The sequence below is a fragment of the Diuraphis noxia genome, unplaced genomic scaffold, assembly GCF_037042655.1.
Source record: "Diuraphis noxia isolate RWA-SAM2 unplaced genomic scaffold, SU_Dnox_SAM2 contig0011, whole genome shotgun sequence".
NCBI classification, from domain to species: domain Eukaryota; kingdom Metazoa; phylum Arthropoda; class Insecta; order Hemiptera; family Aphididae; genus Diuraphis; species Diuraphis noxia.
The window spans coordinates 368,479-384,063 of NW_028301721.1; the positions used below are offsets into that span (position 1 = coordinate 368,479).

At 29.6% G+C, this 15,585-nt stretch overlaps 1 protein-coding gene and 1 pseudogene across 2 annotated transcripts; one reads left to right on the top strand and one right to left on the bottom strand.

Annotated features, from left to right (window-relative positions):
- The first annotated feature begins 294 nt into the window (after positions 1-294).
- Positions 295-1,528, top strand: LOC107170712 (uncharacterized; annotated as a pseudogene).
- A 7,806-nt stretch (positions 1,529-9,334) lies between these two features.
- On the bottom strand, positions 9,335-11,044 carry LOC107170711 (uncharacterized). Of its 2 annotated transcripts, none has more exons than XM_089230627.1 (5): positions 10,443-11,044; positions 10,296-10,363; positions 9,970-10,122; positions 9,753-9,884; positions 9,335-9,633 (listed from the first exon to the last, which is right to left on the bottom strand). In XM_089230627.1, exons 1-5 carry the CDS (start codon positions 10,547-10,549, stop codon positions 9,575-9,577), a joined length of 519 nt encoding a protein of 172 aa, XP_089086753.1. In that variant the 5' UTR covers positions 10,550-11,044; the 3' UTR covers positions 9,335-9,574. The 2 variants fall into 2 exon arrangements, with proteins under 2 accessions (XP_089086753.1, XP_089086754.1); XM_089230628.1 differs by having other exon boundaries at positions 10,208-10,363; positions 10,443-10,539.
- Between the last annotated feature and the right edge of the window lie 4,541 nt (positions 11,045-15,585).

The window sequence follows — 15,585 nt, forward strand, 5'->3', positions numbered from 1 at the left end:
GACGGGCAAATTTAGGCAGACTTTGTGCTCAAAGTGCAACTTGGAGTTACAACAACCTAAATTTGTCCCCATATTTTTTCATAATATTTCAAACTACGACTCGCACTTTATAATATCTGAACTTGGTTATGACACAGAGTCTATAAACGTTATTCCGAACAGTGAAGAGAAATTTATATCTTTTTCGAAATATATAAGTAGTACCTTCACTGTTCGGTTTATTGACACGTTCCGGTTTATGGCGTCGAGTTTATCGTCTCTGGCGGAAAATTTAATTACAGTAATACAATTTAATCAGTCGGACTGGTTGGCCGAGTACATTAATTTGAACACTGAAATGAGGAAAAAGGCAAAGAACGCGTTTGAGAAAGATTTTTACAAGCTCATGAACAATGCTATTTTTGGTACCTTTAAACTTTTTGAACTTATTAAATTTTTTAAAACTTAAAAAAAAAATTTTTTTTTCTAGGGAAGACTATGCAGTCCAAAAGGAAGGAGATGAAGATGGAGTTGGTGTTGTGTGAGAGGAGATTACAGAAGTTAATAAACAAATGCACATTTAAACATTTTACAAATTATAATGAGAACCTTAACGCTATTGCTTTGGAGAACAAAATGATTAAATTTGATAAACCTATCTATATTGGTAAATACACATTATGTTTTATATTATACATTTATTAACACATTTATTTTATACAGGATTTGCAGTGTTAGACATATCAAATACGATGATGTACGACTATCACTATAATGTTATGCAGAGGCATTATGGGGATAGAATCAATCTCATTTATACTGACACAGGTATTATAATATTATATATAATATATATATTAATTTAACATTATTTTTCTAGATTCATTAGTGTATCATATTGATACTGAAGATTTTTATGTAGATTTGGTGGCTAATCGTAACTCGTTGGACCGGATGGACACTGCTAACCTGCCCAGTGACCATCCGTGTTATGTGGCAGATAGGAAGAAGAGTCCGGGATTCTTTTCCGATGAAGTCGATGGCAATGTGGTGACAGAGTTTTGTGCACTGCGTGCCAAATCGTATGCATTCAATGTATATGCTGGAGAGGGCAATGTAGAGGGGAGAGAGAGAATCAAAGCCAAGGGGATCAGGTCTAATGTGGTTAAGAACCATATGACTCTTGAAGATCATAGGAAGTGTTTGTTTGGTGAAGAGGGAGTAGAATTACACAGGGCGAACGTGTCAATACGGTCATTCAACCACCAGCTTATGACAATAAAAACTAATAAATTAACATACAACAGCTACGATGACAAGAGGATAGTATTACAAGATAAAATACATACAGTAGCACATGGGCATTATAGTATAAAGTAAGTTATTACAAATATATATATTTAAATTATTTTACTAATATTTTTAATTTTATGGGGGAGATGATCTTAATTGGCCTGAGCTTGAAGATGAGGTGGATGATGGTGAACAGAAATGGATCGATGAGGAAAAAGAAATGATGAGAGAGCTACTGCGTCATATGGTAGATTAATTTTGATTTTAAATGTATATATTTTTTGTTATTGTAAATTAATATAAATTGTAAGTACTTTGTATATATTTTGTTTACTTGTAAATATTAATCGACTAATTTGTTTATGTAAATACTTTGTAAATGCAACACATCAACTTGAAATTATTATAAATACTGTGCAACATCATGTTTTATCAGATTAATGTAATATTTTCACTTTTTAATGTATACTTTGTAAATATCCATGTTAACGTATATATTTCTGTAAAATAATAGCTAAATGTATAAAATTGTATTATTTTCACCTTTATAGTGTATAAACACTCTGCATGTAGTCATGTTAGTTATTTAAGCTAGATTTATAATATATTTCTTGTGATATTTATTTTTATATATCCATATATAATGTATAATTTGTTAGATATTTTGTATTTTCATGTATAAATGTTCATTATCATATTTTTCTGTTTCAGGAAGTCTATATATTTAATTAACCTTGTAATTGATAACATAAATGTAGCATGTAAATAAATAAATAAAAAACAATGTTAAAATATAATTATGTTTATTATATAAAAATTGCGTACATTTTTAAGAATTATTTATAAACCATTTCCTTATAGCAAATACTTTATAAAATGTACATTGTTTTGGATTAAACTCCATATGGAAAATGCAACATGGAAGAGTTTCTTCATCACATATTTGTTCCAAGCGTGGACACCCGAGGTCTTCAATGTTGATGAGTGTGACATGAGGTATAAATCCAATGATAATTTGTGTTCACCTTTAACGTATATGCTGGTGAACTTTAATGAATTCAATATTCTTCCGACTTCTTCATATTCGATATCACCATAATCTATAGTTAGTTCATGATAATGACGTTCCAGCCACTTGTTAGTTTTTCGACTCTTGTTGTCCTGCATAGATTTTGAATTTTTAAAAATCCAATGTTGTGCTGCCCATGTTTCTGTGTCGACTATAGACATTTCTTTAATAAGATACTTATTGTTCGCTCCAAGAATGCATTGAACGTCTAAGATGCCCGAAGACATTATGCCTTGTCTTTAATATAAGTTCCAATAGTGTTGAGTTGACTTTGTATGCTAGGCAATATTTTTTTAATTCCTTCGATATTTTCTAATGAAGCTGCAATATTACTCACACGTTGCACTATATCTATACACGTTAGTTGTAAGTTTTCTGTTTGTTCTTCCAGCACAAGCATAGATTTGTTATTTTCTTCGATTAAATGTTCGATTTTATCAATTTTATTTGTACATGATTTGATCGACTGTTCAAGATTTGAAATATTTTTTTTTGTCTCACTAGCTTGAGAACCTCCGAACACGTTCATGGTTATAATACTACTGACACTATATTTTAACATCGCGTGTATTTATCCAACTATTATGTGTATTATCAAACCCGAGCCACTTGACAAATACTTGCTCCCCCTTCTTACGTATTATTTTTTCGATTAAATATTTGTTTGGAAGATTAGTTTTAAATATTTCTTCAGAATAAAAACAACCTGAAAATAGGTTTTCCCATATAATCTTGTAATTGATAAGTAACGGGTAATGTTTTATTTATTTTTATGATCTCAAATATTTCCGTAGACCAGTTCGGCAGATAACCTTTTGTAAACACGCCTTTTTGTGTACTGATACGAACGTTATCACCAACTTAGGTTAGGTTATTTTATTATTATATAATTTTTACATTATTTATTTCACGGTGTTTTATTTTCACTGACGTGGGGTTGGCATCTGCTTGCATTGGTGTCATTCCTATAGTCCTATGTCGCGAACTGTTGTATTCGTCAAGCGACATTGGTAAAATCGAAATCCACTCGTGCGAGCCGCGTGCTGTGAACTCTCTGAACATTTTTTCCTTTAATGTCCTATTAAACCTTTCTACAATACAAGCTTTCATGATGCTAAAAGTCGAATATTTGAATATGTTATACTCGGTCATTAATGCGTCGAAAGTGGTGTTATAAAATTCTTTTCCGTTATCGACTTGTAAAAGTTTCGGTGAGTCTTCAAGTAATATTTAAGACATTGCGCTAGTGACTTCTTTCCCAGTTTTGGACTTTAATGGCGATGCCCAGGCACGCTTCGTAAAACAGTCTATTATTGTCAAATGTACTTGTTATTTTTATTTTTATTGGAATATGGAATCATTTCAACCAAGTCAGCTTGCCATAAATCATTTTTTCCATACACGTTAACTCTGCTATATATAATTTTACTCTGAGCTTGACATTCTACCCATATTGTACCTAATGGTTTTATTAAATATCCTCCAAATGTTTCTATTCTTACTTCACACTTTTCAATTGGCTTTGGTATCAAACTGTTATAGAAACTATAGGGTAATATACTAACTTCAGCGCCTGTATCAAGTTTTATTTCCACATTCAAATTATTAATTTGTATTTGTATTTGTCCATTTTTTCTTTGCTAAGTTATTTTCCTCATTAAGAACTCTAGCTATGCTATTAATATTGAAGTACTCATCACTACTGTCTGATTTTTCAAAATCTACTGTTCTCACTTTTTTTATTTTTGCAACCTACAGCAAAATGATTCATCTTCGAACAATTACTACACTTTTTCCCAAATGCTGGACAACTTTTTGGACCATGTTCATTATTACATTTTTTACATAAGTATTTTACATCTTTATAACTATTTTTATTAACATCACTGTTATTAACAATTTTATTTTTATTTTTATACAACTGCTTACCTTTAAAATCCTTGTTATGATGCTGCTTGAATGACTTAACTTCTGCTCTGTTTACTGATACCCCTTCCTTGCCGATGACTGCTGTTAATTCGATCTCGTGCCTACTTTTCTCCGATAATTCAATGGACTGACAGAACTGCACAGTTTGCTCTAAATCCATATTTTTCTCTAGTAGCTTTTGTTGAGTTTCTTTATTTTGAATACCCAATACAATTTGAGTACACAACAACTGTTTTTCAGCATCTTTTAACTGACAATGTTTTACAAGTTCTTTTAGATCTGTGTAATATTTGTCAAACGGTTCTGACTGGTTTTGTCTTCTTTGAAAAAATTTGAATTGAGACATTACCAGATTTCTTTTTGGTATGCATCTTAGTTTCAGTGCGTCCGACATTGCACTTACTGTTTGTTCTTCAATGTCATCTTTTATTTGGAAATATATTTTTCTAGCTTCTGCACCCATTATGTTCAAAAGTCTAGCAACTTGCGTTTCTTTCGATTTCTTAGTGGTTTCAGTTGCTGTGAAGAATATCTCGACTTCTTGTCGAAATAATTCGAAATTTGACTCCACGTCTCCTTCTAGTTTTAAAATTGCTGGTTTTTCGAACTCCACCATTTTACTAATTATTAGTTTTAATTTATACACTATAACTATGGACTAGTTAAAATCCTACGGACTACGCCATGTTACGTCTTATGTTACTGACCTGACGTTGGTTGATGGTGATTTAGGAAAGATGGAATCAGATGCAAAAAAGAATGTGGGTTTTTGAGCATTTTATTTAATGTGTATTAAAGAACAGTGATAACTGTTACAAAAAGGTTATGTGTGTGATAACATCCTTATCACATTAGTTAATCAAATAATATTAGATTATGTAACAAATACGATAATTGTACGTGCATGAATTATTTGTATGTTGACATAACATTAAATAAAAATAAATAAATGAATAATAGTAATAATAATAATATACTAATAATACATAAAAAATAAAATATAATGTTGAGTATTTTTTCACGTTTGTGGATGTCAATAATATTAAATACATACTTTTTATATTTGTAGTTGGAAATTGTATGCAACACCACGAAGGTAATCTACTGTTACACGGTTATTATAATCTGCACATATTTTATTTTAAATTTAAATTTTATTTCTATACATTTTTTTTGATGGTGGTTCTTGACCCGCGACATACTGCTGAATTTTTAAAGAATTAATACTTTCTTCTTTTTGGAGTGCATGTATAAATCTCCAAATTGATGGATGTTTGGATGAATTAAGTGTAGACGAAAAACAATTGTGCCATCCTTCAACTGCATTATTAGTTCGTAGAAGGTCTGCCGCTACTAAATCATAACAATTCCATACACTAATGGGGATGATCGGATCTCTTCTTTAGCCTCTACGATGCAAACGGCCAATCCAGGTGCCCTCAAAGTAGTATATAATTGGCATTAACATTTCTTAATTTTCAGAAAAGTATTCAGAGTCTAAAAGTTTTTCATAGTCTTTTATAACTTTCTTTTGTGGCACAAAAGCAAGAGCAGGTAACATACGAATATGTAAGGCAAATTCAGAATCTTGTATGTAATTTTTTTGTAACCCTGCTTCTTGTAGGTGGCGCCAAATACATTGTGATAGGTGAAAAAAACATCCATTTATTGAGGTATTTGGAAATTCAGATTTAACAGCATTCATCGCTGCTTTTTCAAAATCCATCATAATAGACTTTGGATTTAAATTTTGGTTTAATGATTTAAGAGCCTTAAACATTTGTATATATGTCTCTTCTTTTTTGTCGAGTAGAAGAGCGTAAGCAGAAGGGATAACATTTGAATAATGTACAGCGTGAATTGTATATAACTGTTTAAACGGAATAGGCGATCAAGTAAAAGTGCCATCGCAAAACCAATCAAGGCAATTATTCATTAACTCCAAACTATTATTCGTCGAAAACAATAATATTCTTTTTGTATACGATTTGTTATTAAAAAGTAGAAAATCGTTGCCATTTGTCGTCTTTGTAAATTCTTCAGGAATATCAAAACTAAAGTTTAAAGGGTTTACAGGAGCATTTAGTTTAGTTTGACGAGCACGTTGTATTGTTCTTTTCAAACTAGCTACGCTGGGTAATTGACCTGCAACCGATAAGGGAACCTAAGAAAAATATAAATGTTAACGTATTGCTTTAAATTTAAAATAAATGATAAGTTTTTTTATTGTAAACCAAACTTATGGAAAATCTTGTATTAAATTTTCATTTTTATAAATATTTATAAAAAAAAAAAACTAAACAAAAACAAATACAAAAAATACAAAATTAAATAAAATGCAAAAATTTAACTTTCTTTGAAATAGTTCTAACATGACATGTATATTATTCCTATTTCCTTTAAACATTCAGTCTAAAATTCAAATTCTTTATGCAAGTTTCAAGCACTTTTTTATAATTTTAATTTAAAATTCAAAATATTTATATAAATCAATTTACCTGACTTGCTATGTTTCCAATGACTCCCTGACTTGTAGCAGCAGAGGTTTGTGCATCGTGTTTCATGTTATACATTAATTCCTTTGTCTCCACTTGAGCATTATCTGGTACATGATTATGTTCATAACTTTTGACAACTTTGTCATTTTCCACATGAACACGACCACCACACTTATATTTTTTATACAATGAACATTTCCAAAAAGTTTTTTTTCCGTTTGTTTTTCGTGGTAGAACATGTAACTTTTATGTACGATTATATCTGTACCACGATCACTTTTTACGTATTTTAAAACCATAGTAATTAAATACTTATTGCGGTAAAATAAAATTGGATGGTCAAAATTACTGGTTGTACTGTTGTTTGATTTTTGTGACAGGTATGTGTTAGTATTAGTATTATACCTACTATTCCAGAACACATTGGGATTTTTGTGCTCATTATAAAATGTTCGATAACGAGATACGTTATCGATATGGTTTTAAACTTCACACATTCCACACTAAATCAAATAGTATGTTATTTATACCAAGGGGTGGACACTTAAATTTTATAACATGGTAATCATACTTATCACACAAAAAGGTGGCGACCATATTCTTATTTATGAATCAGTCTGTCCACACAATGGAAAAAAAATATCTAAAATTATATCGTGTAATTATATAATGAAACTTAATCACAAAATGATACGGTTCAACTGGTTCAAGTTAAACTTAAAATCTTTAAGTCTAACTTTTTTAAATTCTGGCTTATTTTTAATTTAATAGTACCTAGGTATATTATTCAATTCAATTATAATACAAATTAATTCAAATTTAATATATTATATCTATTTCCAATTGTTGTCTATTTATGCTGATTAAAAACTTTATTTTTTTAGAATAACACTTCCATAAGTATAATTAATTAAATTAGGACAATAATAATATGTAATTAGGTATAACAAATAGAAAAAAATAGTGATTCAACAAATATTTATTTTAATGTACAAGGTAATGTTACAAATGTTTTATAATTGCGAGTTTTCTATTTCTACGATTTATTTCAGTCAGGAGTTCTCTGTTTAAAAACTTTAAGGATGAAAAAAAAAATTCTTAATCTTACATATACTTTGATTAAGAATGCTTTGATCATGCATATGGACAAGGATGATTAAATGGTACATTGAAAAATGCATTTTTCATTTTAATGCCTACATTTTTGTCTACAGCTAAGATAGGAAATTGTTCAATAAATATATTTTCTAGTTCAAAAATAAAATTGTGGAAGTCATTGTGTGGTAGATTAAGATGTCCAAAGATGGTCTTATTTTTGTCTACATATGATTTAAAGTGGTAGAAAAGAAATGATTTGTCTAAGTCCTTTTGACTGTGCCCATATTTGATACATTCATTACACGTATGATTTTTTAAACATTTCATATACAAGTATCCACAAATATAATTTAATGCATTACTTTCAGGTATGTTAAGGTCTCTGTAATCAACATCTTCAATTTTCAAATAAGGCATGACATTGATTGGATTTGCTGTCTGCTTTGGAAGTATTACCGGTGTGTTGCAATTTCCATTCTCTTCCACATTTAAATGACTTAAAATGCTATCCAAATCTTTTAAGCAATTTGCATTAGGTGAGTGTTTAAAATAATTTAAGCAGAATAATTTTTTGAAGGCACAGTAAAACTGAACAGGTGTCGGATTTAAATTATTCCCATTTTGAAGTCGAAACATACCAAAAAGATTTTCGAGACGATCTGTATTTAAACGTGATGTATACAGAACAAAATTACAATCATTTGTGGGATTCATGTTACACCACAATAATAATAGTCCATTTATTGATATCAACCAGCCATTAATGAAGTTCATTCGGTTAGGTTCATTGCTGCATGAAGTTTTCCTCGTTGTTTATGTCAGCCAACTTTTGACCCAAAGTGGTAATAGTTTTTTGTGCTTCAATCCTTGCCTTCTTTTCAAGTCTGTACTTTGATTTCAATGATTTTTTTCTAGGTGTGTCATCAGACCACGACTTCAAGGTTTGAACAACTACTGACGATGCTAAACAAATAATAAAATGTGTACAACCAAGTAATAAATGCTTATAAAAAGGTATTCAAAATGTATGCATTTGAATTTTAAATAGCACATAGGTAATATTATTATTATACATTATAAACCTAAACATGAATTGAATTTAAAATCAATATATTAATTATACATAAATTTAAATAGGGTTTTCAATTGCATAAGGCTTAAGCACAAAAGATTTCAAGAACAAAAGAGTGCGGGATATTCGTTTTCCACCCACTACAAACAAATTTATCTGATACAATTCAAAACAGTCTAAAATTAAATGTTAACTAATTCATTATATTGTTCGATTGGCATCCTAATAAGTCAATTGTGAAATGGATGAACAGCAATGAATTATTATTTGTACATTTAAATTTGTAACGCTGAATGAATTATAATAAGCATTGTAATTTATAGGATTGTATGATAATACAGTGAATTAGCATTTTTCATATATTTTTTCGGAATAGGAAATTTAATAATAACAGTATTTAATAATATTAATAATTGTATTTGAAAAAAAGAAAGTATTTAAATACATGCATACAAATAACTTAGAACATAATATAAGTCATTATACAATATAAAATGTTGAATTTTATTCCTTAAATCATAATATATTTTCAATTTTCTATGCCTTTGTTGCACAAGTGTTCATTTATCGGCCTTCGTAGGACATATAGCACTCTTGGTGGTGATAACTGTCCGTTGTAAAATTTTCAAGCAAGCGTTAAGCACAGAATAGATGAAATGAAGAATGAAACAAGTGACAATACATTATCAATACACCTTGAAGGGGATAAATAATTATGATAAAAATATATTGTTGAACATAAAATATCATAAACTAACTAAACAGTAGGTAATGTAATTTTATAAAGTAAAAACTATGTACAATTATAACTTACAATTTTTCCCAGACTCATTTGTTTCAAATGAATAATTTAACTCCAATTCAAGTGAAACATATGAATGATCAGTACATGGACTGTTTATCGTGTTGTGTGAAATCATATTCATAGTCATTGGAAGCAAGTTACCTAACAAATGAATTTGTTGAAATCAATCTTATGAGTAGAGTAGGTAATAATACATAATATGATAAATAAATAATATAATATTTACTTGGTGTACTAGAATCCAATGGTAGAGCTAATACATTTGGCGAAGAGAGAATTGTGGTTTCACATTCTGTTGGAGCATTAGATGGATTATTGTCAACAGTAGAACAAAAATCAAGTTGACGTGAAATGCTGCTGGAAGAAGACGGTGTATCATCTAAAATATAATACAAACTATACAGTATATTTCATTTTCAAACATAATAAAACAATCTAATATAAAAATGAAATTGTACACTAACTAATACAATGTCTCGGTATTGCATGACTATGAAGTCTATTGTGAAGATCATTTAAAAACATTTTTTTTTCAAAGTGTTTGCCACACACCTTTAAGGACTTTTTGTATGTAAGCATCAGGAATTGTGATACCACAGTTTACAATCCACTTTGCACGGCTATGATTAAGAATTATTTTTTAGTATTTTTATTACATTTTTTCTATATAATGAATTTATTTTATTTTATTATACATACTTAGTTGGATCCTTCGGAAGAGAAAAATAACTAACGTTAGGATTTTGAACCATTTTGTTTTGACAACCTGAATACGAAGCTTTGATGTGATTATTTGATTTATTCATTATAAAAATAATATACCAACAACCACAAACAACTGACAACAAAAAAATTTCAATTAATGCAAATAACAATATTAGCACAAGTTGCAATGTGAAAAGTGAATTAACGATAGGTCACAATATGTTTACAAACATTACAAACTGGTCGGGACGTCGGGTATGAATGTATGATAGTGTTTAATACAACTTAATTTCATAACCTAACAAATTATTCTCTGACAGCATAAATAAGAAGATGGCGGCCACCATCCCCACTACATGCAAAACGTTCCTTGCTTTAAGTATCCTTTCTGATTTCATATATTCTGTGTTTATACTGCCGTATAGATTACAAAACATATTACATGATAAGCAAGTCTTATTATTTTTTTTTTTTTACGAACAATTCATGGACGAACAATTTTCGTATTCGAACAATTTCCAGGCGAAAATTAGACATGCGAGCAACTGTCGCGCGAACTATTTTTGGCGAACAATTGACGCATATCCAAGGCAAAAGGGGCTAAGCGACATGGTGTATACTACGGAACAACCGACAGTTAAAGCAATCGAGCGCCCGAGCGCTAGTGTTCGTATGACAATTTAGTAATGAGAAAATTGATTTTTATTTTTCGGTATTTTACGGTATAAGCGCTTTGTATCTTAAAATTTGGATTTAAGCAAAGTAAAGCTGCAATTTTACTTTATAAGTATTTATTTTATTAATTTTAGTTTCTAGTATACATTTCTTTTATTATTTATTATTTGTTACTCAACATTTTAAAGATTTGAAAAAAAAATAAGGTATTTATTCAAACTAATAATATTATTATTGCTATTTAAATAAGGGTACAAGCGCCCTTCATCGCATATGAAAAAGCAAAAAAATCATAGCTAAGAGCCAAAAAATGGTAAGTTTTAACAAAATTCATTGTGTTTAAAAAATTAACGAGACATTTCAGTATAACTAGTATCAAGCCATCAAGGTTAAAAATAAGGGTAAATGAAAATATACAATAACCTCATTCCTGGAGCTTAATTAAACACCAAAGCCCCAACGCCACTTGAACATTTTGTTTTTGCACTCCTGAAAAGTTGTAAAAATGTCACTTGGCCCCTTTTTTCTTATATACCGGTTGATATGTCTAGTATCAGGTCATGCATAGAATTAAACGTTATAAAAACGTAGTTTAAGGTTAATATTAATTTTTTTTTTCATCGATTTAAAGCCCGGCGACTGAGGTCATTAGCTATACATAGTCCATTGGGTTTGAGGTGGTAAGATAGGGGTTTATTTTGTGTTTGTAGGATTTTTAAGTTGGTAGGGTTGTAACACGTGTTTGTGTATGTGTGGTAAGGATATTTATTGTTTCTAAGATTACCGGTAGATCACTCATCCGGGAGCTTGCAACTTCGGCCAGTACGTACACTCAGTGCGTTTCCACAGATTGAGCGTACGACCGCGCCTCACCAAACCACGAAATATTTAATTATAATAGATTATAACCATAGACATATAAAACAACTAGATAGTCGACTGTGAATTACATTCCATAAGAACGTTGAAGTCGGGCCGCCATATGCCAACAGGGCAATGTTTATATAAAAACTCAATAGATAAGATACCTATATTGATAAGTGATAATAAATAATAATTCAAATAATGAAAAAACGAATTTCTTTTCATATTCTATTGTCAAAATCTCAACTACAAATTAAATTACATAAAGTAGTAATAAGTACATAATATACTACAGTACAAATATTTATATTAATTTTGTTATCAAAATTTTATTTTTGTTATCATAATTTTGTTATCAAATTTTGTTATTTATTTTGTTATTTTCTTATCGACCATGCGATTTTGTAAACATTGCCCTATTGGCATATGGCGGCTGACTTCAATATTATCCTGTAGTCGGCTATCTAGTTGTTTTATATGTCTATGATTATAACTAACAGTTTTTTTTTTTTTAAACATCGGGAAATAGAATGCAGATAATTAAAAAATAAAATCACACTTCTTATCTAAATTATGTTGAATATTATGTAAACATAAGTTTTAATTTAAATATATTTAAGATACATATTATAAATCGTGTAAAATTAAATAATTATATAAATTTAAATCAACTTACGTTGCTCTATAATAGACAGAGAATACCCGATATCAATTAATAAGTGTACAATATATTTATTAATTAAAAAATATTCATCAAATTTTATGATTAAAGTGGAAAATCAAGTGATTTATTTGAAAGTTTTGCAACGAATATTCAAGAATTTGATAGAATATAAATTTCGAAACATAATAATTAGGGTAGAAAAATCATTTGAACTTAAATTGAAATAGAGTTCTTAGTTATAACATATTCATACTTATATTTCTACTATTTGGCCATGCATAGAGATAGAATTAAACATTAGAAACACGTAGTTAAAGGTTAATATTGAATTATAATTGATAATAACTAACAGATTTTTGGTTTTAGAAAATCAGAAAATTGAATGCAAAAACCCTAAACAGTTGACCTAGTCGGACAACCTATCTTTGAAAATAATTATACTTTTTGTTTTATGGTGTCAATAATTGAACCGTTACTAAAATTATTATTTTTTCATAAGCACTCAATAATTTTCAGGCTTTTATATTTTTTTTACAATTAAAATTTTTTTTTTGTCAATAATGAATGTGTTAGGATTGGTTAAAAATTTTCAATTTTTATTATACAAGATCCGAAATAAATCGATTTTTTTTCATCTATTTAATAATATTATCTTTATTTTTTAATTTTGAACGTATTGAGGAATGTATTGATTTTACATGTTACATTAGCTCTGTCATCTCGTTTTGGAGTAGAAATAATGCTTTGATTTTTGACATTATTAACTCTTTGAAAAGGGAAATTGATCTAGTTGGTAAGTATTTGGGTGGTCGAAGTTAAAAAAGTAGTTTTCAAAAGCTTCTGTAAAAATGCTAAAAAAATAACGATAAAACGTGAATTTTCATGCATAATCAGTTTTCGACTTAATTGATTTTTTATTTTACTGTAACTGAAATACGAACCATTGTAAATACTTGAAATTTTCACCAAATGTTTATATCTGCGTTATCTATCTACGATTGAAATTTCAATTTATAGACAGTTGAAATTTTTGATTTATATCAGTTTTTTTTATAAATGCCAACAAAAATAAAATTGGCTACCCAAAAACTCTTTACTAGTTTATTAAGTAGATATATATCATTTATTATAAGATATGTTTTCACACTAGGAAATCCTGTCTCTGCGGTTAGTACCTAGCACTCACACATCCTGGACCAGATACAAGGAGCTAATATAAATATATATAACAAATGAATTATAATTACAATATAACACCAATCTTTATTACAATTGTTGCAATGCACGCAATATATTAGCTGAGGTGATCAGCCTCAGACTAATAAACATAAATAATAGAAATGTCAACAAAAAGACAATAATATATTAAGTACTCTGTCCCATACCAGAGTACCCTTAACACAATTAATAATATTATATATATATATATATATTAAACAAAGAAACAACAAAGGGAACGAGACGGCTGCTCAATACATAAATAAATAAGGGGAACCGGGATGCTGAACTGTAAGGGTTGACGGGTGGGACCTGTTATGAATACCTAACTATAAATAACTAGTATAGTAGGTACCGGATATAATATAGTGTAGGATTAAACAATAATGTTTGTAAAACAATTAGTATTAAGAAATAAAGATGTTATTATAGTTTAGCATAAATAAAGTACAATCCCAAATCTGCAAGTATGCACTAATTATAAAGGAGGGATTGTCCTACTTAAATTTAGATATAAGGTACGATAAGATGATATGAAGGTGAGTTGGAAATGGACAGCACCCAGTGCCTATATCTATTCAATTAATAAAACTAACTGATAACTTATTTAGTTCGTGTTTGTTATTTTAAATATATACTTGAGTTCAAAACTCTACGAGTACGAGGCTACGGTCAACCGACTTGTAACATTGGTGGCATCGGAAAAACGAACCATTGTAGCAAACACAGGATTTTTAATTAAGCAGTTTTAAGTTTAAATTATTATTGAACGAGTCAAGGCACATCATTCTATTTAAACTTCAGAGCATTCAATTTGAATTTCAGAGCATTATATTCAGACTTCAGAGCATTCCAGTTTTCAGAACATTCTATTTTCAACTTCAGGGCATTTCCAGTCAAGTCAATTAAGGAGCATTCCGGACTACCAACTTCGACAATGTTATATGTAATGTTAATGTAATTTTAATTTTTATAGTTAGAAACACCCATTTTTTTTTCATCATTTTTTTTATGATTAATGAGTGACGATAGTTCTTATACAAAAGACGATAGTAAGGACTTAACTTTTGTACCAGATAAGTCGTTTGAGTCCGACGACAGTAGAGCTGGACAATCAACACTAAACAAAAGTAGTAGTATCAGTAGTAGTCAGTTAGTAGATCCACTTCCAAGTACAAGCACTCTATTAGGTTTACAGAATCCCGTTAGTGGTCAAAATACTCTAGATCTATCAATTCAACGTAGACGGGTAAAAGTTCCCGCAGGGGTTAGCTCTAATATTCTAGAGAAAACTTTCTCTTTTGACTCTAGCACGCAAGTTTATATTTTTTCTCGGGAGTCTAGTCAGGGTGGTTTCAGAGTCTGACAACATGAGTTTGATAACTTCTATGGAGGTGGCATAGCGAATCTTACCAAAATTTGAAAAGCAAGACTCTGACGGTCTACAAAATTTTATAAGGTCAGCAGAGTTTGCTTTGTCATGTATCGATGAAAGTTTAAGACCCGTGATGTTAGGTGCATTGATTGCAAATTTAACAGCAAAGGCGGCTCAAGTTATTCGGTTTAAAAAAATTAGCACTTGGGAGGAGTTGAAGGCAACTTTAAAAAATTGTTTTGAGCCACAGAATACTTCTACACATTTGCTGTTAGAATTAACAACAACTCGGCAGAAATTCAATGAGGATGTTGGTACGTTTTATGAGGGATTAGAGAAAT

Excerpts from the sequence above, each read along its gene's own strand:
- LOC107170711 (XM_089230627.1), bottom strand. The coding sequence starts at position 10,549 with ATGAATAAATCAAATAATCACATCAAAGCTTCGTATTCAGGTTGTCAA. Across the intron at positions 10,123-10,295 it reads CATACAAAAAGTCCTTAAAG|ATGATACACCGTCTTCTTCC; the intron begins GTGTGTGGCAAA and ends ATTATATTTTAG. Across the intron at positions 9,885-9,969 it reads ATTGGATTCTAGTACACCAA|GTAACTTGCTTCCAATGACT; the intron begins GTAAATATTATA and ends TTCATTTGTTAG.